Source organism: Bos taurus, chromosome 11 (genome assembly GCF_002263795.3).
Source record: "Bos taurus isolate L1 Dominette 01449 registration number 42190680 breed Hereford chromosome 11, ARS-UCD2.0, whole genome shotgun sequence".
Taxonomy (NCBI): Eukaryota; Metazoa; Chordata; class Mammalia; order Artiodactyla; family Bovidae; genus Bos; species Bos taurus.
Window position 1 is genome coordinate 98573657 of NC_037338.1, and position 24865 is coordinate 98598521.

At 54.6% G+C, this 24865-nt stretch overlaps 2 protein-coding genes across 7 annotated transcripts; both read right to left on the reverse strand.

Moving 5' to 3' along the window:
* Window positions 1–36: 36 nt before the first annotated feature.
* On the reverse strand, window positions 37–9207 carry ST6GALNAC4 (ST6 N-acetylgalactosaminide alpha-2,6-sialyltransferase 4). Of its 6 annotated transcripts, XM_015473600.3 has the most exons (7): window positions 9073–9207; window positions 8560–8693; window positions 6818–7003; window positions 4062–4474; window positions 1892–1999; window positions 955–1047; window positions 655–745 (listed from the first exon to the last, which is right to left on the reverse strand). In XM_015473600.3, exons 1-6 carry the CDS (start codon window positions 9107–9109, stop codon window positions 975–977), a joined length of 951 nt encoding a protein of 316 aa, XP_015329086.1. In that variant the 5' UTR covers window positions 9110–9207; the 3' UTR covers window positions 655–745; window positions 955–974.
* Window positions 9208–15260: 6053 nt separating this feature from the next.
* Window positions 15261–24431, reverse strand: PIP5KL1 (phosphatidylinositol-4-phosphate 5-kinase like 1). Its single transcript, NM_001075847.2, has 10 exons — window positions 24343–24431; window positions 23315–23518; window positions 22104–22154; window positions 21746–21900; window positions 21404–21528; window positions 20390–20424; window positions 20245–20300; window positions 18902–19014; window positions 18452–18605; window positions 15261–15865 (listed from the first exon to the last, which is right to left on the reverse strand). Exons 1-10 carry the CDS (start codon window positions 24370–24372, stop codon window positions 15598–15600), a joined length of 1191 nt encoding a protein of 396 aa, NP_001069315.2. The 5' UTR covers window positions 24373–24431; the 3' UTR covers window positions 15261–15597.
* Window positions 24432–24865: the final 434 nt, after the last annotated feature.

Below are 24865 nucleotides of genomic sequence, written 5' to 3' on the forward strand. Positions count from 1 at the left end.
CAGTCCCCACCCTCAGACACATGACAATAGCCGGGACAGGCTTCCAGAAAACACATTTACCCGTACGCTCCAGAGGTGGCCCTGGCAGTCACAGTTCAAAGGCCCCCCACTTCACCCAACGAACCCCAAGCTCTAGGCTGCCCCGCTGAGGGCAACCAGCCTGGGAAGTGTGGCACCAAAGGCAGGTGGAGAGGGAGTGCAGAGAGGAAGGACCAGGGCTGGTGCTCGGTTGAAATTCATAGTGCTGGTGACTGGGGGCCACCAGCCCCCAGGGCGAAGGCCACTGGACAGACTCAGAGGTGGGAAGAACTTAAAAACGAAGACTCAGATTACTCAGGGAGCAGGGGTGGGGAGGAGGCTGCAAAGGTCACCAGAGGCCTCCTCCTCTCTCCCCAAGTCTAGAAGCCTGAGATGGCTCCAAGTGTCCCCAAGGGTATGGCTGGAAGGGAACTCAGGTCCGCTCGGCATGTGGCAGGAGGCAGGATCCATAAATTAAGTGTTTTTGGCTGAGTGTGGCTGCAACAGAGGCCTGGTGATGGTGCTGTGGCGATGGGACCACTGCGTCCTCCAGGATGGGTGGGCAAAGACGATGGGCCTCTTCTTGGCCCAGCGAGAGAACACGGCCTTCTCGGTGATGAAGCGGTGGGCGCTGCGGGGCGCCCGCTCATGCGCCAGGTACATTTGACACTCGTCCAGCCGGCCCTTCTCGAAGTAGTGGTAAGGCACTGAGGGGTGATGCTCTTCCCTGTGGGTGGGGAAGAGGGACAGGTGTGAGGCAGCCCACCTGGTCTGCCTCCCGCCAGACCCCGCCACCTGCCAGGACCATCCCTCCCCCAGCCCTACGGACCACAGAGTCCCACAGGCCAGGTCCCAAGGGAGGCCAAGACAGATAAAGGAAGAACAGGGCAGCCCCCGAGGATTCTAAAGGCCAAGGGGTTCAAGCCCTGGCTGTACCTCTTGCGAGCTGGTTGACTCTAGGCCAAGACAAACACCCTGAGCCTCAATAACCCATCTGTAAAATGGGGATGGTGACATCTACTTTCTTGGCTGAAAGTGAAAGTGAAGTGGCTCAGTCGTGTCCGACTCTTTGTGACCGCATGGACTGTAGCCTACCAGGCTCCTCCATCCATGGAATTTTCCAGGCCAAGAGTACTGGAGTGGGTTGCCATTTCCTTCTCCAGGGGATCTTCCCGACCCAGTGATCAAACCTGGGTCATCCCACATTGCAGGCAGATGCTTTACCGTCTGAGCCACCAGGGAAGCTAAAACCACAGGTCAAAAATTGCAAAGTGCCTGGTGCCGGGCTCATGGTTGAGGGACCGCTGGGTCCCCGCAGCATGTAACTGCCAGGCCTGCATACCCACCTACTCACAGGCAGTCTAGCCAGGCGTCCTGGTAGAGAGGGGCTACTTTCATCTTGCCCACGTGCTCAGCAAAGAAGTTCCCCAAAAAAACAGAGGATGAAAACACGGGGCCCCTTCAGTTCAGTGATGGGAGCCATGACAGTGTTGAACTAGAACAATATCACAAGTCAAAGCTTAGGCGTAACAGCTGATCACAGACACACACAGCAGCCCTGAGGCTGGGGCGAGGACTTCAGTAGATCATTCTCTTGCTAAACCTCTCCACAAGCTTCTGAGGACAGTGTGGTCATTTGCTCTCTTTGACCTAACAAAATGGTTGCCCTGGGAGGTGGCGGCTGGGCCCAAGGCCACTTGGGCAGAGTGGAGGTGGGAAACCCAGCCTGTTCTACAGGTTGGGCTCCTTCCCACCGGGTACCAGGCCCAAGGGCTGTCTGTGCCTTGGCTACTCACGCGGAAGCCCACACACCCTCAGCATAGGGCCCGAACATGGTGTCCCCCCCAACCACCTGGCTCCTGGCTGGCCTGACCTGCAGTAGCTGTCGCTGACCATCCCGTAGACCACGATCTCCTCACACAGCTCCAGGGCGAGAATCATAGTGAACCAGCCGGTGCTGAGGAAGGACCCGGACTGCCTCCTGGCCGGGGGAGGGACGCACAGTCAGCTGGCCACGTCCCCCAGCTCAACTTGGAAGGAAGGTGGCCCCAGGCTCACCACACAGCACTGGTTCCCCTCCCAGTCAAGGGCTTCTCATCTTAACCCCCACAGAGAGGCTCTGTGGGAGCACTGGGGAGCCGGAAGATCCGGCCCAAGGCCAGCAGTGGGCAAGAGGTGGGCGGGTGCCAACCCAGGTCTGTGCATCTTCTACCCATCCACACAGAACTTGAGCAAACCACGCCCCCAATAATGATGATGCATCAGCCCTGGTCACACCCTCTCCACATCTCAGGGACCAAGCTTGCAGAGACAGCAGAAAGCAGCAGAAACACAGCCATTGAAAGCGGGGAAGAGGGTTTTCTAGAGTCAAGCAGTCTTCAGCTTGAACCCTGAATTTGCTCCGGGGCATCCGATTTGCTTATGAACCTCTCTGAGCCTCAGTGACCTATGGGTGACAGGGGGATAACTATAGGTGGTGATAGAAAGGGAACACGGTCAGCCCAGCTCCTCCCTCAAGCCCCAACCCCCAACTCAGAGCACGGGACCCTGGAGCCGGACCTGGCTTCGCCTCTCTCCAAAAGCACCAGTACTGATTACTTTCCCAGTCGATGGCCATTCATCTTGGGCTCTACTGAAGGGCTGTGGGGTGGTTCAGCCATTCAAACCTAACACCTCCCAAGCCCTGAGCTGGCCATGAAGTGGCCCCACCCAGCGCTACCATTCTCAAGGAAGTGGGCAGCTGGAAGAGACCTGCTGAGAAGACAAGGAAACAAAAGAATGGTATGAAGGACGTCAGGTAGGAGGTGTCCCTTCAGATGGGGCCAAGGAGAAACTCCATCTGTATTGAACACAAGGGAGGATCTGGGGGAGGAACGGCATGTGCAAAGGCCTGCAGGTGAGAGCAGTGTGGATGTCCACGGCCAGTGCGGCTGGAGCAGGGTAAGCGACGGACGATGAGGCCACAGAAGCAGGCAGGGGCAGACCATGCAAGGGCACGAAGGCCTGGGCAGGGGAGGAGGTGGGAGTCTGGACTTTATTTTCCACGTGATGCAAAGCTGCTGTAGGGTGAGGCCAGGTGACTGGTGGGATGAACTCACTGGGGCACTTAGAGATCAGACTGCAGGGGGTGCTGCAAGTGCAGGGGAGTGTGGGGACTTCCCTGTGGTCCAGTGGCTCAGACTCTGTGCTCTCAGTGCAGAGGGCCCAGGTTCGATCCCTGGTCAGGAAACTAGATCCCACATTCTGCAGCTAAGAGTCTGCATGCCACAACTAAAGATCTGGCATGCCACAACAAAGATCCCGTGTACTACAACTAAGACCAGGCACAGTCAAATAAATAAAAAAATAAAATATTACCAAAAAACAGAGAAGGATGGTGGCTTTGGTCAAGGAGGTACCCATGGACAAGGAAGGAGATTCGAGAGCCCATCCTATGTGGCAGGTGATGAAACAAGGGGAGTCAAGGGCAAAGTCAAGTGTTTGACTAAAAAACTGGAGGCTGGTGGCTGTATTTTCTGAGCTAGAGAGGTGGGGGAGAAACCAGTGTGCAGATAAGGAAGCCATAGGAGTTCAAGTGCTCTCTTGGGTGTTGGATAAAATGAGATCTTGAAAGCAAGAGTACTTAGCTCAGTACCTGGTGCACAAAAAGGGCTGTTAGAACTGCCACTGTTACTTTCATTTTCTGGAAGGGACATCAGAAACCAATTCAGGTCTTAGAACATCCCCTCCAAAGAGAAGAGCTCCCTGCCATGGCCCCATACTGGTCACCACCACCACCATCCCCCGCCACCACCCCGCCACAGTGTATACTGGTGAGGCCGAACGCCCTTCACCGCCGTGTGGAACATCTATATGGTCATTCGATGATGACAGTCTCTCTGATTCCTGTCCCCATCAGAGGGCAGGACCATGCCTGCTTCTATCACTGCTGAGCCCCAGTGCCAGACAGAGCAGACCCTTAGTGCACCAGAGGCTCCTGGAGAAGGCAGGCCGCCAGCTGCCAGGGAGATCCCCAGCAGGCCAGCTCCCCGGCTCATGCTCACCGGTTCTTGCCCGTCTCGTCCTGGAAGACCTGGTCACAGTAGGCCATCATGCGCTCGGTGAATGTGTACACCTGCAGGCCGGGGTACATCCTGGTGAGCTGCAGCAGCGCACGGTAGGTGCGGCCACCCAGCGCCCGGTCCATGTGCTTCCCCTGGCCCCACACCACATAGAGTGTGTCCCGGGCCTGCTGGAAATAGTGGGAATAGTTTCGCAGCAACAGAGGCACGCTCGTGTGGGAGATGACCCGCAGGGTGCTCCGCTGGCCCACGTCTGCCTCGAAGCCCACGGTGGGCGCCTGGTTCATGCGCAGTACGCACTCAGCGCTGTCAATCTCGGCGCCCAGGCCCGAGCCCAGCATCTGGCCTGAGCTGGACACCACGGCGCAGCTGCGGCACAGCTCTCGGACCAGAGGCTGCAGGGGGAGGAAGAGAGAAAGAAAGGAAGTCCTGGGCACGTAGCTTCCACCCTGCCTTCTCCTCCACCCAGGAATACCCCTGACCACCTGTATCAGCTCCAAGGACTTCATCAACCCTTTTTGCAGATGAGGAAACAGAGGCTAGGCAGTTGGAATGGCTTTCTAAAGGTCATTCCAGTGACACGTGGCAGAGCTGAGATTCTATGCTCAAGGCCTCTGCTTTCCCATCAGCCACATTTCTGGCCCTGGTTTCTGTTGCTAAGGCCCTATGAGGCCCTACATTGCACTTTCTTGTTAGGGTTATATAAGTCAATATTTATAAAGCACTCAGAGCAGTTCCTGGCACAGACTAGGAGTCAGTTATATGTTCGTTAGGTAAATATGAACCTCAGCTCTTCAGAATTTCTTTTAGGTCACTTTCTCCTCTGCCCAAGTCCCATTTTCCTTGTCCCAGTTTATAAGTAAAAGCCCATCACAACATTGGGAACCTCTGGTTCTGAGCCTGAATCCTGGCTCTGCCCCATCCTAGCTGTGTGTGCTTAAGGCAAGTTACTTTGTCTCTCTGAGCCTCAATTTCCTTATCTATAAAAAGGGGATGAAAATAGCATCTGCTTGATCAGGTTTTAAGGATTCAATTCAAAATGCCTAGAGAGTGATCAGCACAGACTGAGGGCACAGTAAGCTGCCCTCCTACCCCACCTCATCATCTCATAAGAGGCAGGAGCCAATCCAACAAGTCTGCAAACTGTCACTGGAGAGAAGACTTGCTGCCTACCCCAGGCCTCCATGCCCCTTTGGGAACACAGGTTTATGGAGGCCTGTAAAGGATATGGGAATATTCAATCTAGTCGATAAAAGACACACAGTTGTAGCCCACTCAGGGACAGTTTATGTCTGACACAGTGTTTATTTAAGGACTTTTAGCCCCATTTTCCATGCCCTGGCAATAAAGAACAAGACTTCCTTATTCTGCCCTCAGTTTAAGCCTGAGCTGACAACTGTCGTCTGTTCAGATCCAAAGTCACCATCTGCCTCAGAAGGTGTTCTGCTTGTTCTGTTTTGCAGGATCTTTAAGACAATGAATCCTTTACAGAAATCAGCCCTTTCGACATTCTAAGATTTTCTGCTCTGTTAACAAACTCAGAGGATCTGGCCATCCTGGGGCCACGTCCTCATGAGCTCTGAGCATCTGAAATGAACACTAGCTGTGACCACGGAAGCTGGGACGGCGTCTACCCAGCCTACCTCGCCGCTTGTCCCTCTCAGCCAAACCTGGTGGCACTTGAGTTTGTCCCTCCCAACTCAGCTGTTTTTGCATCTTGATCAAAGATTTATACAGCACCCATTCTAAACACTATCCATGAATCATGCAGTTGGACCTGCAGAGCAACCCTACCAAGGTAGGAACCACAATGATTGCCTTTTATAGATAAGGTAACTGCGACTCAGAGGGATGAAGACCTGAAATAGATCTCCAGCGCAAGGTCCCTGAGCCCTCCTCCCTCTGACCAACACTCAGAGAGCTGGCAGACTCCGAGCTCGGACCTTCCTGCACCGGGTGTCATTGGCAGATGCCTTTGAGAAGAAACCTACCAGCTGGGGCTGCTGAAATCAGGGTGAGCGGTGTAAAGCCTTCTGAACCTCGCCTGGCAAAACAAGCATGGGGAGGTGCACGCCATGGGGCAGGGGCCTCAGCTGCCTTGTCACCCTTGGGCTCCACTGTCCCTGTCTCCTGTAGAGGGCCAGCTCTGGGGCAGATCTGTATCCCCAGCAGGTATCAGCACAAGGCAGAGCACATCTAAGGCACCAAATACACACTTGCTAAACAGATGGGTTGTGCGTGGACAGTTTTTAATAAATTTAAAGCTGCATGTACCACCATGATGTGATGCTGTCTGGCTTCCAGGATGGACCAGGAGTTTCAGGTGGCCACCCTGCCTAACCCATCTTTTTTATCCCCAGTGCCCAGCTGAGAGCAGTCAGGCAATGTTCGTTGAATTAAAAAAAAAAAAAAAGACATTTAGGAATACCCTGGTGGTCCAGTAGTTAGGACTCAGCGCTTTCACTGCTGTGGCCTGGATTCAAGCCCTAATCGGGGAACTAAGATCCTGCAAGCCATGCAGTGCAGCCACAATTGAAAAAAAAAAAAAATTTCCTCCTAGAATTTGAAGCTCAGAGAGGTAAAGGGACTGGTCAGCTTGAGCAGAGGAGCCAAGTCCAGGATCCAGGCTGGCCTGACATAAGCCCAGTTCTCACAGTCCCCAGAGAGTCTGGGGAGAACCCTGGCAACCTTGGCTGGGCCTACCCCCCAGCCCCTGACACGCTGCCCAGCAAACTCACCTTCCCATCTGGCACGCTGCTGTAGCCACTGAAGTGCAGAGGCCCTGGCACGGTGGGCCTGGACTTGATAGAGAGGTGGGGGTCCAGGCAGAAGGCTGGGCAGAAGGGCAGGCAGGCCCAGTAGCACAGCAGGATATAGACAGCCGAGAAGCCCACAGAGCAGAGGACGATGAGCAGGAGCCGACACTGGGGGAGACCGCAGTCATGGGGTGTGAGTTAGGGGTGGGGGGCCAGTGTCGCTGGAGCTCCTAGAAGCTGCCTCTAGGATCCCCAGCCTCATGGGTCCAAATCCCAGCTCAGTAGTTCCCAGCACATCAGCAGAGGCCACAGTCTCTGTTAGCCAGGGCTGGGGCTGTCTCTGGGCTGTCAGGTTCGGAGCACATGCATGACTGAGATAAGCCCTATTATCCCAATATTCTAGATAAGGAAACCAATTTGGGGTGAAAATGGGTAGGTAACTTAAGGCCACACAGTAAGAAAGCAGCAGGGTGGGGTCTCCAAATCAGAAACCGTCCTCTTAACCAGAAAGCTGAGGTGCCCTGTGCAGCCTTGGGTATAACTGTCTACGTCTCTGGGCCTGCTTCCTCTATGAAACTGATACTACCCACAGTGGGAACTCACTCTGAGGACAGCGGCCAAAGGGCTACCATAAAGTGCTGTGCACATGAGGTCAGGCATGGCCCAGAAGAAGGGCCACCAGTTCCCTTCAGACCCCAGGCTCAGGCTGTCCCGCACACCCAGAGCCGTCCCCTCCCCCAGCCGATGATCATGACCTGGGTCAGCAGACCCTGTGAGTAAAGAGACAGTAGAAGGGGATATTGGGAAGCGTCACTCAGCAAATGGTTTCAAGAACTGAGAGCTGCAGCCTTGAAGCGTCCTCCTCCAGAAACCACGTCCCCAGAGGCCACGTGAACCAGGAAGCCCTCCTGGCCCCCTGCCCGGCTGGCGGATGTAGTGAATACCTCCACCGAGCCTTCAAGGAGGGGCTGCCTGGTGGGGGGACATAACTCTGGCCTGCCATTGTGTGCTGGGCCACCTCGGTCACCACCTGTGTCTCTCTGGGCTCTAATCGGTCTCCCAGCCTGCCTAAGACACAGGTCCCTCTGCCTCAGGAACCAACTGGCAGCTGGCTGGGGCTCTCTGAAAATCAGAGGTGAAAAAGTAGCCCCCACCAGTCCCCTCCTTGGGCATATCCTGCCAGAGGCCCTCCCTTTTCTGCCCACAAGCCACTTCAGCTCCTAAAAATAAATCTCTGTGAGACCAGCTGTGCGGAGGAGGGGGTTCAGCCCCTGAGGCCTCAAGCTGTGCTTGGCACCTGGTTCCCTGCCCGCAGGGACCCAGAGACCTTGATTCAGGCAGCCATGGCTGACTTCCCACAACATTCAAGGCTCTCGCCAGGGGCTCCTGAATAAACTCAAGACTCCGCTAAACTGAACTTTCACAACATACCCTGCTCCCAGGTAGATGCCTCACCTGGGTGACCCCTGGATGCTCACAGGAGGCAGTACTATTATCTCCGTTATACATAGAAGAGGAGCAAAGTACTGAAACCAGAGAGGGAATGCCACTTGCCTGGGGCCACACAACCTGCCAGATCAGGGCTGGACTTTGAGGCTGGTCTCCCCGTCTCCTTCAGCTCAGGAGCAGTGGAATCAGAAGTGACAGTCAGCTCTGGGGTTGGGGGAGAGGCTACTGGGCCGGAAGCCACCTCCACTGTGAGCCTTCCTCCTTCTGCCACTTACCGGAGCCTTCATGCTGTCACTGCCGCTCAGTAGCCCGTGGCTGCTGCCTCCAGGGATCAGGCTGGGAAGGGATGGGAGCCAGGGACCTGCCAAGACCCAGACACTCAGAGCTGGGTCCCAGGCTTCCGAGGAAACTGCCCAGGGATACCGAGAGAGGGGAGGGTACAGGCCTGGGTCAGGGCAGACGGCTTCTGGGAATCATACGCCCTTAAGTCCCCAAACACGGGGCAAGCACTGTCCCCATCCTAAAGGAGCTGTAATCTCTTCCTAAAGGAGCTGAAACCTCCCGCCAACCCAGTCCCCATTGCACACACGGGGAAGGAGAGGTAGACATGAGAAGCCCAGGGCTCAAGGCCACCCCATCCACTCTGGGTCAGATAAGCACCAGGAGCCTGGAGCCTTGACTCCCATCTCCGCCCAACTCACTAACAGAGAGGCCTGGGGCTGGAGGGGACAAGGGCTCTCCACCCCACTGCCAGATCCCACCGACCCCTCACCCGCTGGGGCGCTAACCTGGAGGGCAGGCGGGGATGCGCCGGCTGCTCCCCATCCGTTACTCGGAGCTCCATGGCCCGCGGGCGGGACGGACGGGGCAGGAAGCCGGAGCCCCGGCGCTGAGGCGTCGCCGTCGCCGTCGCCTCAGCTTCTGGAGGCTGGAAACTCATTGTGCGCCGCCGCCGGTGGGGGCGGGGTTTGCTAGGACGGGGAGGAGGAGACAGGCGCCGGGGGCGGGGCTGGGGCGGGACCTACGAGCGCGCCTCGGGTGGGGCGTGCGCGGTGGGCGTGGGCGGGGGCGGTGAGGCCGCAGGGTCTGAGGACCCGGCCTCAGCAGCTGGGGGCGGAGTCTCAGCTCCGGCATCTCTTCCCTTCCGCCTTTCAGCTCATCTCCCAAGCTCCTGCGGGTGGTGGGGTGGGCGGCCCCCCCAGAGGAAAGACCTAGAGGGTGCCTTGTGTGCCTTGTCGCTCTCTTGTGGTCCGGATTGGAATTTCTCCATTCCTGAAGTTTGGGGGTGGGGAGCTTCAGGGATAATCAAGTGGGGTTTTAGGCTCAGGCAGCTCCAGATTTCAAGCTTGGTAGGGTTGCCGGATTTCGCCAAGTAAAATACCGGATGCCCACGTATATTGGAACTTCAGAAAAGAAAGAAAGATAGCGCTAAGTCGCGTCCGACTCTTGCAACCCTGTGGACTGTAGCCCGCCAGGCTCCTCTGTTCATGGGATTCTGCAGGCAAGAATACTGGAGTGGGTTGCCATTTCTTTCTCCAGGGGATCTTCCCGACCCAAGTATCGAACCCAGGTCTCCAGCAGTGCAGGCAGATTCTTAACCGGTTGAACTACGCAGGAAAGCAGCCACTAATTACGTTAGAAATCTGAAAGTCCAGTGTAACTGTGTGTTAGTCGCTCAGTCATGTCCGACTCTTTCTGGCATCCTTACCTGGACTACCTCAGATGAGCCTGTTTTTCTCCTCTGTGGAGGGAGGTTGATGATAGAAGCTACCTCAAAGTGCAGGGGCATCTTGTGGCAGAAGCAGGATTTGAACTGGGCAGTCACTGCAAAGCCAGGGCTCTGACCACCTACTTTCAACTCCCAAATGCCCCTGTTTTTTTGCAGGGTCCAGCGGTAAGACCAGGCTAGAATCACAGGACTGGGGATATACAAAACATAACCAGTATTCAATTCATGAGTCACTTGGTTTATTGTACACAATTAGCAGGCAAAGAGTTGGACTATAAAGAGGGCTGACCACTGAAGAATTGATGCTGTCCAACTGTGGTGCTAGAGAAGGCTCTTGAGAGTCCCTTGGACGGCAAGGAGATCAAACCAGTCAATCTTAAAGGAGATCAACCCTGAATATTCATTGGAAGGACTGATGCAGACGCTAAAGCTCCAGTACTTTGGCCACCTGATGTGAAGAGCTGACTCACTGGAAAAGACCATGATGCTGGGATTAAATTGCCAACATCCACTGGATCATGGAAAAAGCAAGAGAGTTCCAAAAAAACATCTATTTCTGCTTTATTGACTATGCCAAAGCCTTTGACTGTGTGGATCACAATAAACTGTGGAAAATTCTGAAAGAGATGGGAATACCAGACCACCTGACCTGCCTCTTGAGAAACCTATATGCAGGTCAGGAAGCAACAGTTAGAACTGGACATGGAACAACAGACTGGTTCCAAATAGGAAAAGGAGTTCGTCAAGGCTGCATATTGTCACCCTGCTTATTTAACTTCTATGCAGAGTACATCATGAGAAACGCTGGGCTGGAAGAAGCACAAGCTGGAATCAAGATTGCCGGGAGAAATCTCAATAACCTCAGATATGCAGATGACACCACCCTTATGGCAGAAAGTGAAGAGGAACTAAAAGCCTCTTGATGAAAGTGAAAGTGGAAAGTGAAAAAGTTGGCTTAAAGCTCAATATTCAGAAAACGAAGATCATGGCATCCGGTCCCATCACTTCATGGGAAATAGATGGGGAAACAGTGGAAACAGTGTCAGACTTTATTTTGGGGGGCTCCAAAATCACTGCCGATGGTGACTGCAGCCATGAAATTAAAAGACGCTTACTCCTTGGAAGGAAAGTTATGACCAACCTAGATAGCATATTGAAAAGCAGAGACATTACTTTGCCAACAAAGGTCTGTCTAGTCAAGGCTATGGTTTTTCCAGTGGTCATGTATGGATGTGAGAGTTGGACTGTGAAGAAAGCTGATTGCCGAAGAATTGATGCTTTTGAAGTGTGGTGTTGGAGAAGACTCTTGAGAGTCCCTTGGACTGCAAGGAGATCCTACCAGTCCATCCTAAAGGAGATCAGTCCTGGGTGTTCTTTGGAAGGAATGATGCTAAAGCCGAAACTCCAGTATTTTGGCCATCTCATGCAAAGAGTTGACTCATTGGAAAAGACTCTGATGCTGGGAGGGATTGGGGGCAGGAGGAGAAGGGGATGACAGAGAATGAGATGTCTGGATGGCATCACCGACTCGATGGACATGAGTTTGAGCAAACTCCGGGAGTTGGTGATGGACAGGGAGGCCTGGCGTGCTGCAATTCATGGGGTCACAAAGAGTCAGACACAACTGAGCGGTTGAACTGAAGTGAACTGAATGATGAGAGATTGAAGGCAGGAGGAGAAGGGGAATGACAGAGGAGATGGTTGGATGGCATTACCAGCTCAATGGAAATGAGTTTGAGCAAACTCCGGGAGATGATGAAGAACAGGGAAGCCTGGTAACCATGGGGTCACAAAGAGTAGGACATGACTTACTGACTAAACAACAACAAAAGCAGGCAACACAGGTTAGTCAAAGTAGGGAAAATAGAAAGGGGGGTAACAGACTAGTCCAAGAAGAAGTCTGGGAAGATCCCATCTCAGCACCAGTGAGCAGCAGGTTTTGGTTCAGCTGAACCAGTCTCATGACAGACATGATAGGAAGTCACCTTCTGCTCCAACAGAGCATCCATCTGGAACAGCAGCGGGGAGTCCTCCAGCAAAGAGCCTTCAAGTCACTTAGCACTGTGGTCTCATTTTAAAGGATCTGCCTTTAGGGGGTAACAGTTATGCCCCCAAGGAGTCTTAGTCTCTATCAGTCTCGGTGCCAGTAGAGTCTTTCTGAGGAACCAAACAAATCTCTTATCTAAAGCAACACTATTTTTTTTTTTTTGACCACACTACATGGTATGCAGGATCTTAGTTCCCCCACCAGGGATCAAACCTTCACCCTCTGCAGGGAAAGCATAGAATCTTAACTGCTGGACCTCCAAGGAAGACCCCAAAGCGACAATGTTAATTTATCACACTCAGACACTCACAGTCCTGTAATGGACAGTTCACAACAACTAATATGGAAGTTCACATTGGCCACTGTGACTCCATCTTGAATTACTAAGTTTAAATCCTATGAGTTTCATGCAAGATGAGGAGGAAACACAGTAACAAAAGAAGTCACACTGTAAAAGCCTGGGCTCCTGCTCTGGTCCTATCTCAAACTCTATTTTCCTTTTTCTAAGAGGTTCTGATGTGGATACAATAGCAAGGTATCTGTGTTGGGTACCTGCACCCAGTTCAGCAACTTTCCAGGGCTCTCCACTCCATGTGTGTGTGTGCTAAGTCACTTCAGTCATGTCTGATTCTTTGCGACCCCAGTAACTGTAGTCCACCAGGCTCCTCTGTCCATGAGAGATTCTCCAGGCAAGGATATGGAATGGGTTGCCATGCTCTCCTCCAGGGGATCTTCCCAACCCAGGGACTGAACTTGCATCTTCTGCATTGGCAGGCGGGTTCTTTACCATTAGCACTACCTGGGAAGCCCACATGCAAAGCCAAATTCCCCGAAGCCGGTGACTAGACCTCCATGCTGCTCCTCATCCTATCGGAAGGGCTGATGTTGAAGCGACCCTGCTCCCAGGGCATCCTTTGAGCACAAGCCTTCCTTGTGTTGCCTCCCCCTAACCTGGGCACACCTAAGTTCAGTCTCTCTCCGTGGCCCCAACTCCAAGGGGAAGAAAATGATGAGATGTTCCTATGGATTCACTCATCACCCACAATGGCTGGTGAAGTGACGATTCCTTCCGCAGAGAGGCATAGCCTGCCTTGCTAAGACCGCATGGGGACAGGGACACACACCACGGTCCTGGGCTCCCAGAGCAGAGGAGGAGCGTACATCCACAGAGGAACTGACGCTGGCAAGTCCTGCCGCCTCAGGTGAAGCTCTTCTGTTCAACCCTGCAAAAGTCCTGTCTCCTCACCCTGATCTGTGAGGCCCTGCATACTCTGAACTCCTGCCTCCTTCCTAATCGCTGTCCACCCACCCTGACTGCCGTTTCAATCTCCAATTGCATTGAACTTGTTCCTACCTCAGGACCTTTGCACTTGGTGTATCCTCAACCTGGACTTCTGTATTCACATGGCCAGCTCTTTCTAGTCATTCAGCTCAAATATCACCTCCTTAGAAGGCCCTTGTCAACCCCTCTGATACCACACCCCCATCCCTCTTGTCCCAACTGGATTCATTTTTTTCAGAGGACTTGTCACACTCTGAAATAACACTGTGTATTAATTCATTGTCTTGTTTATGGTCCACCTGCCCACTAGCCTCTAATCTCTGTGTGGGCAGCCAGGCCAGTCATGTTCTGAGAGCATTTCCAACACCGGCACCGTGTCCAGCACACACACAGTGCTAGATAATGTGTTGCTTGAGCCAGTTAGAAGAGCCAGGAGTCCTGTGCCTCGTGAGACCTTAGACGGGCCACTTCCTTTCAGGCCCTGTTTCCTGCCGTGCTGCCCTTCCACCAGAGTTTCCACGACCCACCCACCTTCCTAGTGATGACCTTAACGCAGTCTGTGTCTCAACTTCCTGCTGAGCCAGAATGAGAAGTGCTCCGTGGTTTGTGCCGGCTCAGAAAAGTTGAGTAATCACCCAGGGTCACCCAAACAGCAAGGGATGACGTCAATTACGTATATATTCCAGGAGCCCCCGCTCCAGCCCTGCAGCCTAAGATTTCCTTTTCCTCTCCCTTCCCCCACCAGCCGTCTTTCCTTGTTTTCTGTTATGGCCAATGCAATGGCAGCGTTGAGTCACTGAGTGACTTTCCCAAGGTCTGGAATCATCCGGCCCCAGGGACCAGCGATTGGCCCACAAAGCTCCCCCCACCACCACACTGTCACCCCACCCTCAAACTCCGACCGCAGTGAAATAGTTCTTTCTCTCAAATGCCAAGCTCTCTCTTACCCCAGATCTTTGCTTTGTCCTTAGCTTGGGACACACCCCCATCCCCCTGCCACTGCCAGAGCTGCATCTGATTCTTCTGGTCTCTGTTTAGAGGTTAGAGCCCCCCTTCCCATCAAATAACTAGATAGGGGCTCCTTCCCTAAGCGCCATGGCCCCATGTTGCTTCACGAGGCTTTGTCACACACGTGGCTTTTGTCACTGTTCCCCCCCACACACACTGTGAGTTCTTCAGAGGAAGAATCTCTGCATTTAGCTCCACCCGAGGTCCCCATTCCCCCGGCAGAGGGCCTGTCACATAGCAGGTGCTCAATAAATATTTAATGAGTTAAATATTTCCATTTGCAAAATTAGACCACTGAGGCACAGAGAGGTTTAGCACCTTTTCCTGGTCACACAGCCAGGCCACAGAGAAGCTCTAGAGGAAGGGCTCCTTTGGGCATGGTCGAACTGGACTGGGGTCAGAGGTAGGGCTGAAGTTTCCTGGAGGAGGGAGAAGGAATGATCAGGGGCTATGCAGGCAATTTCCTTCTCTGCTCCGGTGATGTCTGTGCGTCCAGGTCCCTCAGACTGACCACCAACCTCTGCTCCCATTTCACAGGTGATTAAAGTGACTCCCAGAGGAGGGCAGAACTTACTCAAGATCAATAATGGACCCCAGTCTAATGTTACCTAGAGCTGAAGCACCCCCCCCCAATGCCCCACTTCTTTCCACCTGTGCAGGATATAGGGGGCCCACCCCAGAGGGAGGCCAGTAGGTCCTGCTTGAGCCTGGGTTGGGGGCGGAGCGGGTATTGGGACTCATCCACTTACCCGTGCATGAGTCCCTTAAAGTCTTTGGGCCTCAGTTTCCCCATCTGGACGACGAAGAGGCTGGACTTGGAGGTTTCAGCCACCCGCTTCCCCAGTGAGGACAGGACTGTGGGAGCTGATCAATAAGAATACAGCTCCTGAGTTCAAAAGGCATAGTTGAGTCCTGGTTCTCGCATTTATTGCTGAATGATTTTGCTCAGTCCCTTCACCCCCTGAGCCTTCATTTCATGGTCTGTAAAAAAGAATAATAGCTTTTTTTTTTCTTTCTTTTTTTGAGGATTAAATAATCTCACGTTAGGGGAGTCCCTGGCACAATCAGGCACAACATTCCCCAGCAAAATGAGTTCATAATATTAGTTAGGGGATGTCGCCCTCTGGAGGCCAACCGGAGGAATGGCAGGCGAGGGGAGCCCGACCCGCTGCCCGGGGCCAGGCTGGAACCCGCGTTCCCGGCGTGGTCCCATTTGTCCAGACGGGGAGAGAGCGGCTGGGCGCCGGTCACTCGGTGTGCGCCTCCACCCACTGGCAGAGGCGACGGGCGTAGCAAGCCGGGCTGACGGTTGAGAAGGTCCGGCCTGGGTAGCGCAGCGTCTTCCACAGTTGCTCCAGCCGCTTGCGGAGCCCGTAGACCGTGGTGAGGTCCACCAGGCCTAGGAAATAGCGATGCTCCGGCCCGTCCACGATGTGTAGGGCGTTGGGGGCGTCGGGCAGCAGCCGCCGGTTCTGGGCTCCCGACTCCTCGGCGCTCTGCGCCCCTCGTATAGACCTGGGGGCCGACAGGGGGGTGAGGTAACTGTCTCCTCCGAGGACCCCCAGTCAATGGACCCTGTCAGCCTGGGCCAGACTGCCCCTGGGTCATCCCCACCCATCCTGTGTGCCCTGGCCTGATGTCAGATAAACTGGGCGGCTGAATGAATTGCAATTGACAGGCTAAAAGCTGAGCTGCATGCTCTGCAGCCACCAGCTAGCCACGTATGGCCCCAGATGCGTGGTTAGTGTAAAATACATACTGAAAAAAAAGGAAAAAAAATATTGAATTTCCAAGATAGTATGAGAAAAAGAATGTAAGATATAAATGTTTACATTGATTAGATGATGCAAGGATCAAAGTTTGGATGTATGAAGTAAGGGAAATATGCTATTAAAATTATTTTTACCTATTTCTTTTTATTTATTAAGATTTTTTAAAGTCTTTGTTGAATTTGTTACATTATTGCTTTTTGTTTAAAGGCATGTGGAATCTTAGTTCCCCCACCAGGTATCGAACCTGCACTCCCTGAATTAGAAGGCAAAGTCTTAACCACTGGACTGCCAGGGAAGTCCCTCTTTTTACTCTTTAAAATGAGGCTACTAGAACATTTAAAACTACCTGTGTGGCTAGTATTAACTTTCTACTGGATAGCGCTGATATCCAGCACTTGGGTCACACAGACTCTGGCTCTACATTTAAGTACCACATCACTTTGGGTAAGTCCCATATTTGGGTGGGCTTCCCTGATGGCCCAAACAGTAAAGAATTTGCCTGCAATGCAGGAGATACGGGTTCGATTTCTGGGTCAGGAAGATCCCCTGGAAGGAAATGGTAACCCACTCCAGTATCCTTGCCTGGAAAATTTCATGGACAGAGGAGCCAGGCGGGCTACAGTCCACGGGGTTGCAAAGAGTCAGACAGTTTGAGCGTGCACACACCACACCATACACAGGTATTTCCAAAACTGCTGTTCGGGGTCGTCCAACCCTGAACGTTTTAGAGTGGCAGAGTTGAAACCCTGCAGAAAAAGGTCCAACCCAAGTTTGCAGATGTGTGTCTTTTTGCCCCAAATTGTATTCCAAATCAGAAGATCCCTCTGGCGGGGGCCCACAATCCAAGCCAGAGAAGGCTCAATTCCCTAACTTTGTCCTCTTGTGATGGTGCAACTTGGAGAGTAGGGGGTCAGGGGGTCACTGGGGGTTTTATTCCTGCCCTGCCCAGGTCTTGGGGGGAAATAAGCCAATCAAAGAAAGCTCCCTTCCACCCCAGGCACCAACCAATCCGAACAGAGTGGTCTGGGAGCCTGGACAGAATACTGGTACTTTCTGCAGTGGCAGGGTTAACCTGGGGATGGTAGGTTCTGAATGAGGGGCTCAGAACTGGGTGGAAGCGGGGCTATGGCCATTTACCAGCCAGCTTGGAAAACTTCAATAGAATAACAACCACTGTATGCAAACTTGGGTTTACTCTAGCTTGGATAGGCAGACTTGGGGGAATCTGTATCCCATGGTGGGCATTCCACTACCTGATCAGGATGTGTCCACCAAGCCACAGGTTTCATGGGGAGCCATTACCTTGGGTTGTGCCCAAGATCACCCATTGGAAGGTCTTCCTCCAAAGAGTGGGGCTGGAGGCTGGGTGAGTGGACATCACTTTACATTTGTCCACCCAACAAATCAATGAACTTATTTCCTTTCTTATTTCCAAGAAGGGCCTATCTTAATGCCTAAATATTTCTGAAAAGCGAAAGTGAAAGTGTTAGTAGCTCAGTCGTGTCCGACTCTTTTCGACCCCATGGACTGCAGGCTACTAGCTTCCTTTGTCCATGGGATTCTCCAGGCAAGAGTACTGGAGTGGGGTGCCACGCCCTTTTCCAGGGGATCTTCCCAGGCCAGGGATTGAATCCAGCTCTCCTGCACTGCAAGCAGATTCTTTACCACCGAACTGCCAGGGTAGCCCTGAGTAATTCTGTTCAACTACAAAAGTGGGCCTTGGAGGACTGAAAGCCAAGTAACTAACCAAGTACTAACATGAATCCTCAAAAGTCATTCTACAACTTCATTTCCTCCCTCTGAGGCTCAGTTTTCACATCTCTAAAATGGGAATGAACCCATCCTCTCAAAACCAAAACCTCATTGTCAGCATGCGAGATTGATTGCATGCAGAGGAAGGCACCATGATGATGGTGCCAGAGGCGATGACTTCAGGGTCCTCGAAGTGGAGTGACCAGGTCAGGGGGCAAGGGCTCTTTCTAAGGCAAAAGTGAAGTAGGTCTGAAATCGTCAATGACTCCACATCCCCTTCTGGAAAATGGGCAGATTCTTCAACACTGAAGCCCTCATCCAACTGGATCTCACCTGGTCTTTCCCCTGCTGTGATCCACCTGTGCCCACTATCCCTGCTGGCCAGGCTTCTCCAGCTCTCCACTCCCCTCCTCCGCCCCCCCCACCCCACCCCCCCACACACACACGTACACACAAACACACAAATGCTGCACTTTCCAGTCTTTGAACCTTTGCCTGTGTTGTTTCTCCCACCACACCATCTGTCTTTTCCATGCTCTCATCACCTCATTCTTGCTGTTGCCTCTAGGGGGCCCACCTGGCTGTGCGGAAGATAAGGCTACTGCCTGGACCCCTCTCATCCTCATGAAGACGCTGGAAGGCCATCAGAAGGCTGTAATCCAGTACGTTGAGCTCCCGGAGGAAGGCGGTGTCCAATTCCATCTGGCGGAGGAACCAGCTCCTCTGGGGCCCTGCCGGAGCATCAGTGCCCCAACCTGAGTGCTCATCGGGTGCCGGGCAAGGTGCTGCGGGCTCCACACGCACCTGCCCCGGGAGGGCAGGAGACATTACTGTCCCAATTCACAGATGGGCAAACTCATCTGTAATTTGCCTTGGTCACCTAGCTAGAGAGTCACGGAGCTAGGATTCTCCACTTGACTCCAGAATCTAGGCTGTTAATGACTCGGGCAGAGGATAATGCCAAGGACACCCTTCTAACTTCACCCTAAACAGAGGAAGAGCAGGCAGTGACTGCTCTATGGCTCACCCAGATTGATGGTCTTGCCCTGAAAGTTGAGGTCTTTCAGCACCAGAACAAGGACGCTGCCCTCAGGGGCGGGCTCCACCCAACGGCTCACCTCGCAGCCCTTGATGTCATACCTGGAGGTGAGGGGTTGGGGAGACAGAAAGTGAAAGTGAAAGTCGCTCAGTCGTGTCTGACTCTGCGACCACATGGACTGTCCATGGAATTCTCCAGGCCAGAATACTGGAGTGGGTAGCCTTTCCCATCTCCAGGGGATCTTCCCAAATCAGGGATTGAACCCAGGTCTCCCGCATTGCAGGTGGATTCTTTACCAGCTGAGCTACAAGACAGAATTCCATTTTATACGGACTTGAGACACATGGAAAAGCTCACAAGGTAATAAGAAACAAGAGCAGCCACAGGGGGACTGTTCAGATTCTCAGCACAACCCCAGTCCATTATCGTTCCCTTGTTAGAGATGAAGAAAAAACCTCAGAGAGGTTTTTCAATTTGCCCAAGACCACACAGTGACTAAAGGGCAGAGCAGGGATTCCAACTCAGGCTGAACACCAGTCCAGCCTTTCCCCCTACCTGTGCCTGCCTCTTGGTACCTTGTCATCCTTGGGGTATCTGACAGAGTGGGCCCACACTACTCGCAGAACCACAAGGGCCTGTGGGAGGTCTGCAGCCCCTGCGGGAGCACCAATATGGAGCTCTGGTGGCAGAGGAGGGGGTACTAGGAGGCTCAGAGGGCCGAGTCCAATCAGAGGCTGGGTTTGAATCCCTGCTTCTAGCACAGTTGCTGCTGCCGCTAAGTCACTTCTAAGTCACTTCAGTCGTGTCCGACTCTGTGTGACCCCAGAGACGGCAGCCCACCAGGCTCCACCATCCCTGGGATTCTCCAGGCAAGAACACTGGAGTGGGTTGCCACTTCCTTCTCCAATGCATGAAAGTGAAAAGTGAAAGTGAAGTCGCTCAGTTGTGTCCGACTCTTAGCGACCCCATGGATTGCAGCCTACCAGGCTTCTCGGTCCATAGGATTTTCCAGGCAAGAGTACTGGAGTGGTGTGCCATTGCCTTCTCCATCTAGCACAGTAGCTATGTAGATTTCCCCTCCTCGATTTCTCATCCACAAAATGGGGATGATAAGGACACCTACTCCTCAGAGATATTCTGGGAAGGAAGATGATGAATGCAAATGACTCAACACAGCACCCATTGCCTCTTGAGCGCTCAAGAGACGTTGGTCGTGGGGATCACGGTCTCGGACCCGTCAAGAAATCTTGGGATCGATCTTTCGCTGTCTATCCCATGAGTGTGGGCGCTTCATGTGGTACATTCTGGGCGGGGCTGGGAGGCCGACTCACCTCTCAGAGATGCGGCCGGCGGGATAGAAGACGCTCTGCATGACGATGAAGTATTTCTAGGGACGGGAGTACGGAGTGAGAGGAGACAGGGTCTCAGCCTCCCACCCTCCCTCCGGCCCGGTCCACTCGGCTCGGCCTCACCCACCTTCTTTCCCCGAGCCACCCGCAGACTGTGCACTCCTGGAAGGGGAGAGGGCGTCAGGTGAGGGGCGCAAACTCGGATACGCCCCCCCGGGTACGTCCTGTCCAGTGCCAGTTTCAGGCCACGCCTCCTCTTCGAGATCTGCCGCATCCCAAGCCTCCAGGCCGCGCCCCCGGACCCCACCCTTCCCCAACTTGAGGCTGGTGTCCCGACTTGACCTGTTTCTAGATTTAACCCCAAATGGGGGGCTCGATGGTTAAGAATCTGCCTGCAATGCAGGGGACTTGGGTTCGAGCCGTGGGTCAGGAAGATCCCCTGGAGAAGGGAATGGCTACACACTCCAGTATTCTTGCCTGGAGAATCCCATGGACAGAGGAGATTGACGGGCTACCATCCATGGGGTCGCAGAGAGACACTACTGAGCGACTACTGCTAAGTCACTTCAGTCGTGTCCGACTCTGCGCGACCCCATAGACGGCAGCCCACCAGGCTCCCCCGTCCCTGGGATTCTCCAGGCAAGAACACTGGAGTGGGTTGCCGTTTCCTTCTCCAGTGCATGAAAGTGAAAAGTGAAAGTGAAGTCGTTCAGTCGTGTCCGACCCTCAGCGACCCCATGGACTGCAGCCTTCCAGGCTCCTCCGTCCATGGGATTTTCCAGGCAAGACTACTGGAATGGGGTGCCATTGACTTCTCCAACTGAGCGACTAACAGGCCCACAAATCTTCCTCCTGTCACTGTCCAATCCCAATCCCGCCCTCTTTGGGCCCCACCCAGGTCTTGGCCCCTCCCATCGGCCCCGCCCCTCTGTACATTGCTGTCTAGGACCCGCCTCCCCACTGGACTTGGCCCCAGCCTCTCTGTTGCCCAGTGCCCTCCACCCTGCTCGGACTCAGATCCCCTACGCTCCCCCCACTACTCCCGACCCTGGAACCTTCCCACTCTCCGACCCATCCCCTTCTCGCCCTCTCTCCTCACACCTCCCCGCTCCCTGCAGTCCCAGTCCCGGACAGGTCGTACCCAGCACCCGTGCGAGCAGTGAGTGTGGGTGTCGCTGCAGGTGATGCACGTAGCGGGGCAGGTGGGCGAGCAGCGCCTGCACCTCCCGGCTCCGCAGGGTCTTCAGGAAGAAGCGTTGGTCGTGGCTGAGGGGCGGGAGGGAGAGGTCACTGTCCAGGCCGGTCAGGAGCCGCCTCCCCACCGCCCGTCTGGCCTCCTGTCTCCACCCCTCTCCATCGGACCGCTATCTGGACCTGACCCAACTTAACTTGGCCATTCTCTCTCTCTTAAAGCGCACCTCTCCCCCGACCCACCGCCAGACACCACTCCCCCCACCATTCCCCACCCCTGCCACCAGCTCACGAGAGAAAGAAGCTGGCTTTGCTCTTGGAGGTGCTGAGGAACTGCAGGTAGGGGCGACTGGGACCCAGCGCGGCCTGGTAGTCCTCCTCGGCCAGCCCCAGGGAGCGCCTCAGTCGGGCGAAGACGGGGCCAGCCAAGGTGCCCAGCTCGAAGCCCTGCGAGGAGGAAGAACAGCCCCCGAGAGTGTCCCCCGGCGCCCAGGGGTGTGCAGTTGGCCCTCCCGCGGGAGGGTCAGGGTTAAGCACACCCTTTCTGCAAGACCCGGGGGTCAAGCCATGACTCCCACTGCAACTGATGGGGAAACGGAGGAGGAGAGCTGAACACATTCCCTCCCATGCAGCGGTCTTGGGCCTCCTACCTCATGAACCTGGGTCAGGACTTCAGAAAAATCCTCCTCCGTGGGCAGCCCCTGCAGCAAGGAGCAAAGCGGCCCAGGGCAAGTCTCAGCCGGCACTGCCAGCCCAGGGTCTCCCAGGGTCTGGCACCCGGCCTCACCCCCTTCCCCCCATTGTGGTTCCTCCAGCTGCTGGGGACTAATCCGGGTATGCCTGAGTTGAGCAGGGAGACGGCCAGCCCTCCCAGAGCTGGAGGGAAGAGTGAGCCGGGGCAGGTCCCAGGTGTGTCTTATTCACTGCTGAGTCCCCCACACCAGTCTCTGAGTTAGAGTCTGGCACATGTGCCTAGACACACGCTGGCCAAAGTGTTGCCGGATGCCCTCCCGGTAAAAGGGGGTGGCCTTGAAGTCTAGGGACCTGCCAGACTAAGCCTGGGAGGAGCAGGATCAGAGAAATCTTCCTGGAGGAGGTGCCCCCTAAGATGAAATGTGGGGGTAGTGAAGACGGGGAGCAAGGTGCTCATAGCAGGGGGAACAGCAGTGATGGCCACTGGGAAGAGGAGAGGCCGAGACTGAAGAGAATAAGGGAGGGGTAGACTGAGAATGAGGTTGGACAGATGGCCCTTGAGCTTGAGCCAGCAGGACGCTGAGACCATGCTGAGAATTGGGGAACCCTGCAAGATTTTCAGCAGGTGATGAGATTCAGAGGACTCCTGCATCTCCCTGGACCTCCAGGTCCCTGCACTAGGATGGGGTCACACTGCACATGTGTGCACACACACAAACGACACACATGCTCACCCGGGGCCATCCGGGTGCTGAGCTTGCAGTGGGCGACCCTTTCTGCTGAGCCAGCCTGGCCCTAGCCAGAGCTCTGGGGAGGATGGGCAGAGCTGGTAGGGTGGGGGTGGGGTCCCTTCTCAACAGAGACCAAGGAGTACAATCCCTCCCACCCATTATACAGATGGAGACACTGAGGCCTAAAGAGAGGCAGACACTCACCTAGATCACACATCCACCACATGGGTTCAAGGGCTTCCTCATACCCTCAACACACCTTGGGCTTTCTGGCTTCCTGGCCTCAGCCCAGAAATGTCCCTCCTTCCCTGCACCGAGTCCTGGCCTTCCTCCCCTTCTATCTGGCCTGCTCTGACCCCCAGCCCTGCATTTATTAGCAGGACGGGGCATCAGCCTGGTCTCGCTGTTAGTGGAGGTGCAGAGAACTGGCCACTCACCGTGGGCGGGTGGTCCATGGACACTTGAGTGGCAGCCCACAGCCCCGCCTGCATCAGGCACATCACCTGGTGCAGCTCGTGCCCCGGGCCGATCTCAAACAGTCCCAGGCGACACTGCTTGTCCCGCAGACGCCAGAGGAGGCCACGGTGGCCAGAGCTTGAAGCAGCTGCTCTGCGTCCAGCCTCTGGGGAGGGGGCCAGGATCTGTGGTGGGAGGCACCAGAAGCAGTCAGCATGGGGCAGCCAGCACCCCACAGGAGAATGACCCTGGTCTGAGTCCCACATCACTGTCAGCTCTCTCCTCATCTCTCTGCCTCAGTCCCCTTAGTTGTAAAATGCAGAAAAGGTTGGTACCCACCCGACGGCGTGTTGTGAAAGGACCGTGCCTGGCATTCAGTCAGCACTCATAGTGATGGTTCTTACTATCAGCGGGTGGAGCATTCGTTCCGCAGCCTCTCACTAGCTGTGTAACCTCAGGTAAATCACCTAACCTTTCTGCACCTCGCTTTCTAGTCTGTAAACTGAGAACTACATACAATACCTCCTTCGGGGCTGGTATTAACTGTTGTTACTGGTGAGTCTGAGCACCGTGCACAGGATCTCCTTATAGTAGGAGCTGTGATGTCAGTGATTAAGTCATCTATTCTATTCGTCTACTCCGAATTCCTCCAGTCCGGCCCGGCAGGTCTCCACGAAGCTGAGGTCACAGCTTCTGACCCATCCTCAGTAGGCACCCACCACGAGCCCAGCCCTAGCTGAGAGCTTGACCTCCTAACCGCCCTATGAAGGAGACGCTTTTATTATTGTCTCCATTTTACAATGAAGAAACCAAGCAAGTTCTCGTGGAAAACCCGCTGGACTCCCCACTTCAGACCAGCAGCCCCATGTGGGGCGTGTCCCAGTCCCGCCCAAGTGCAGGACCCCTTCTGGGTTTGGATGGGGATGTGTCCGCCCCTTACAGGGCGGGGAGACCCGGCCCCTGCTCTCCAACCCTTTCCTTTCCTGTCCTCTCTCGGGTCTGCACCTACCTCGCGGGGCCCCGGGCTCGGCGCGGCCATCGCCCCCGCAGCAGCTTCCCGGGCCCCGGCCGCGTCCCCGGCTACCGGGTAGCCCCGCAGCATGAGCCGGGCCCCGCCCCTCCTTCTGGATCGACCAATCGAGCGGTGCCGGTCACGGCTGCACCCAATCCGAAAGGGAGCCCCGGGGATTGCCTGCGGGTCCCGCCTCCGGGGCTGCAGCATCCTTCGGACAGCGGTCCAGGCGGGGCGGGGCCGCCGCGCGTTGGTTAGGGTCTCTGCGGCATGAAGACCCCCACCCCCCATTCCCTTCTGAGTGTGGGAGACTCAGATCTCCGGGAGTTCGGGAGGCCGATAACCTAAATCCAGTCCCGCCCACCCACTCTGGCATGAAAATCCCACAGACCGTATTTCGGGTAAGGAAACTGAGGTCCAGTGAGAAAAGTGACTACCTCCAGGTCACACAGGAAGTCAGGGACATGTATTCATTCAACAGTTTTTTGAACACTCACTATGGGCCAGGAGCAGTGTAGGC

Coding starts and splice junctions, on each gene's coding strand:
- ST6GALNAC4 (XM_005213177.4), bottom strand. CDS start 9,109: ATGGGGAGCAGCCGGCGCATCCCCGCCTGCCCTCCAG. Junction 7,004..8,559: donor GTGACAGCATGAAGGCTCCG/GTAAGTGGCAGA, acceptor GGTCTCCCCCAG/TGTCGGCTCCTGCTCATCGT. Junction 2,000..4,061: donor GACGAGACGGGCAAGAACCG/GTGAGCATGAGC, acceptor TCCCCCGGCCAG/GAGGCAGTCCGGGTCCTTCC.
- PIP5KL1 (NM_001075847.2), bottom strand. CDS start 24,372: ATGGCCGCGCCGAGCCCGGGGCCCCGCGAG. Junction 20,425..21,403: donor ACTGCTCGCACGGGTGCTGG/GTACGACCTGTC, acceptor CTCCCCTTCCAG/GAGTGCACAGTCTGCGGGTG. Junction 20,301..20,389: donor GGGTGGCTCGGGGAAAGAAG/GTGGGTGAGGCC, acceptor TCCCGTCCCTAG/AAATACTTCATCGTCATGCA.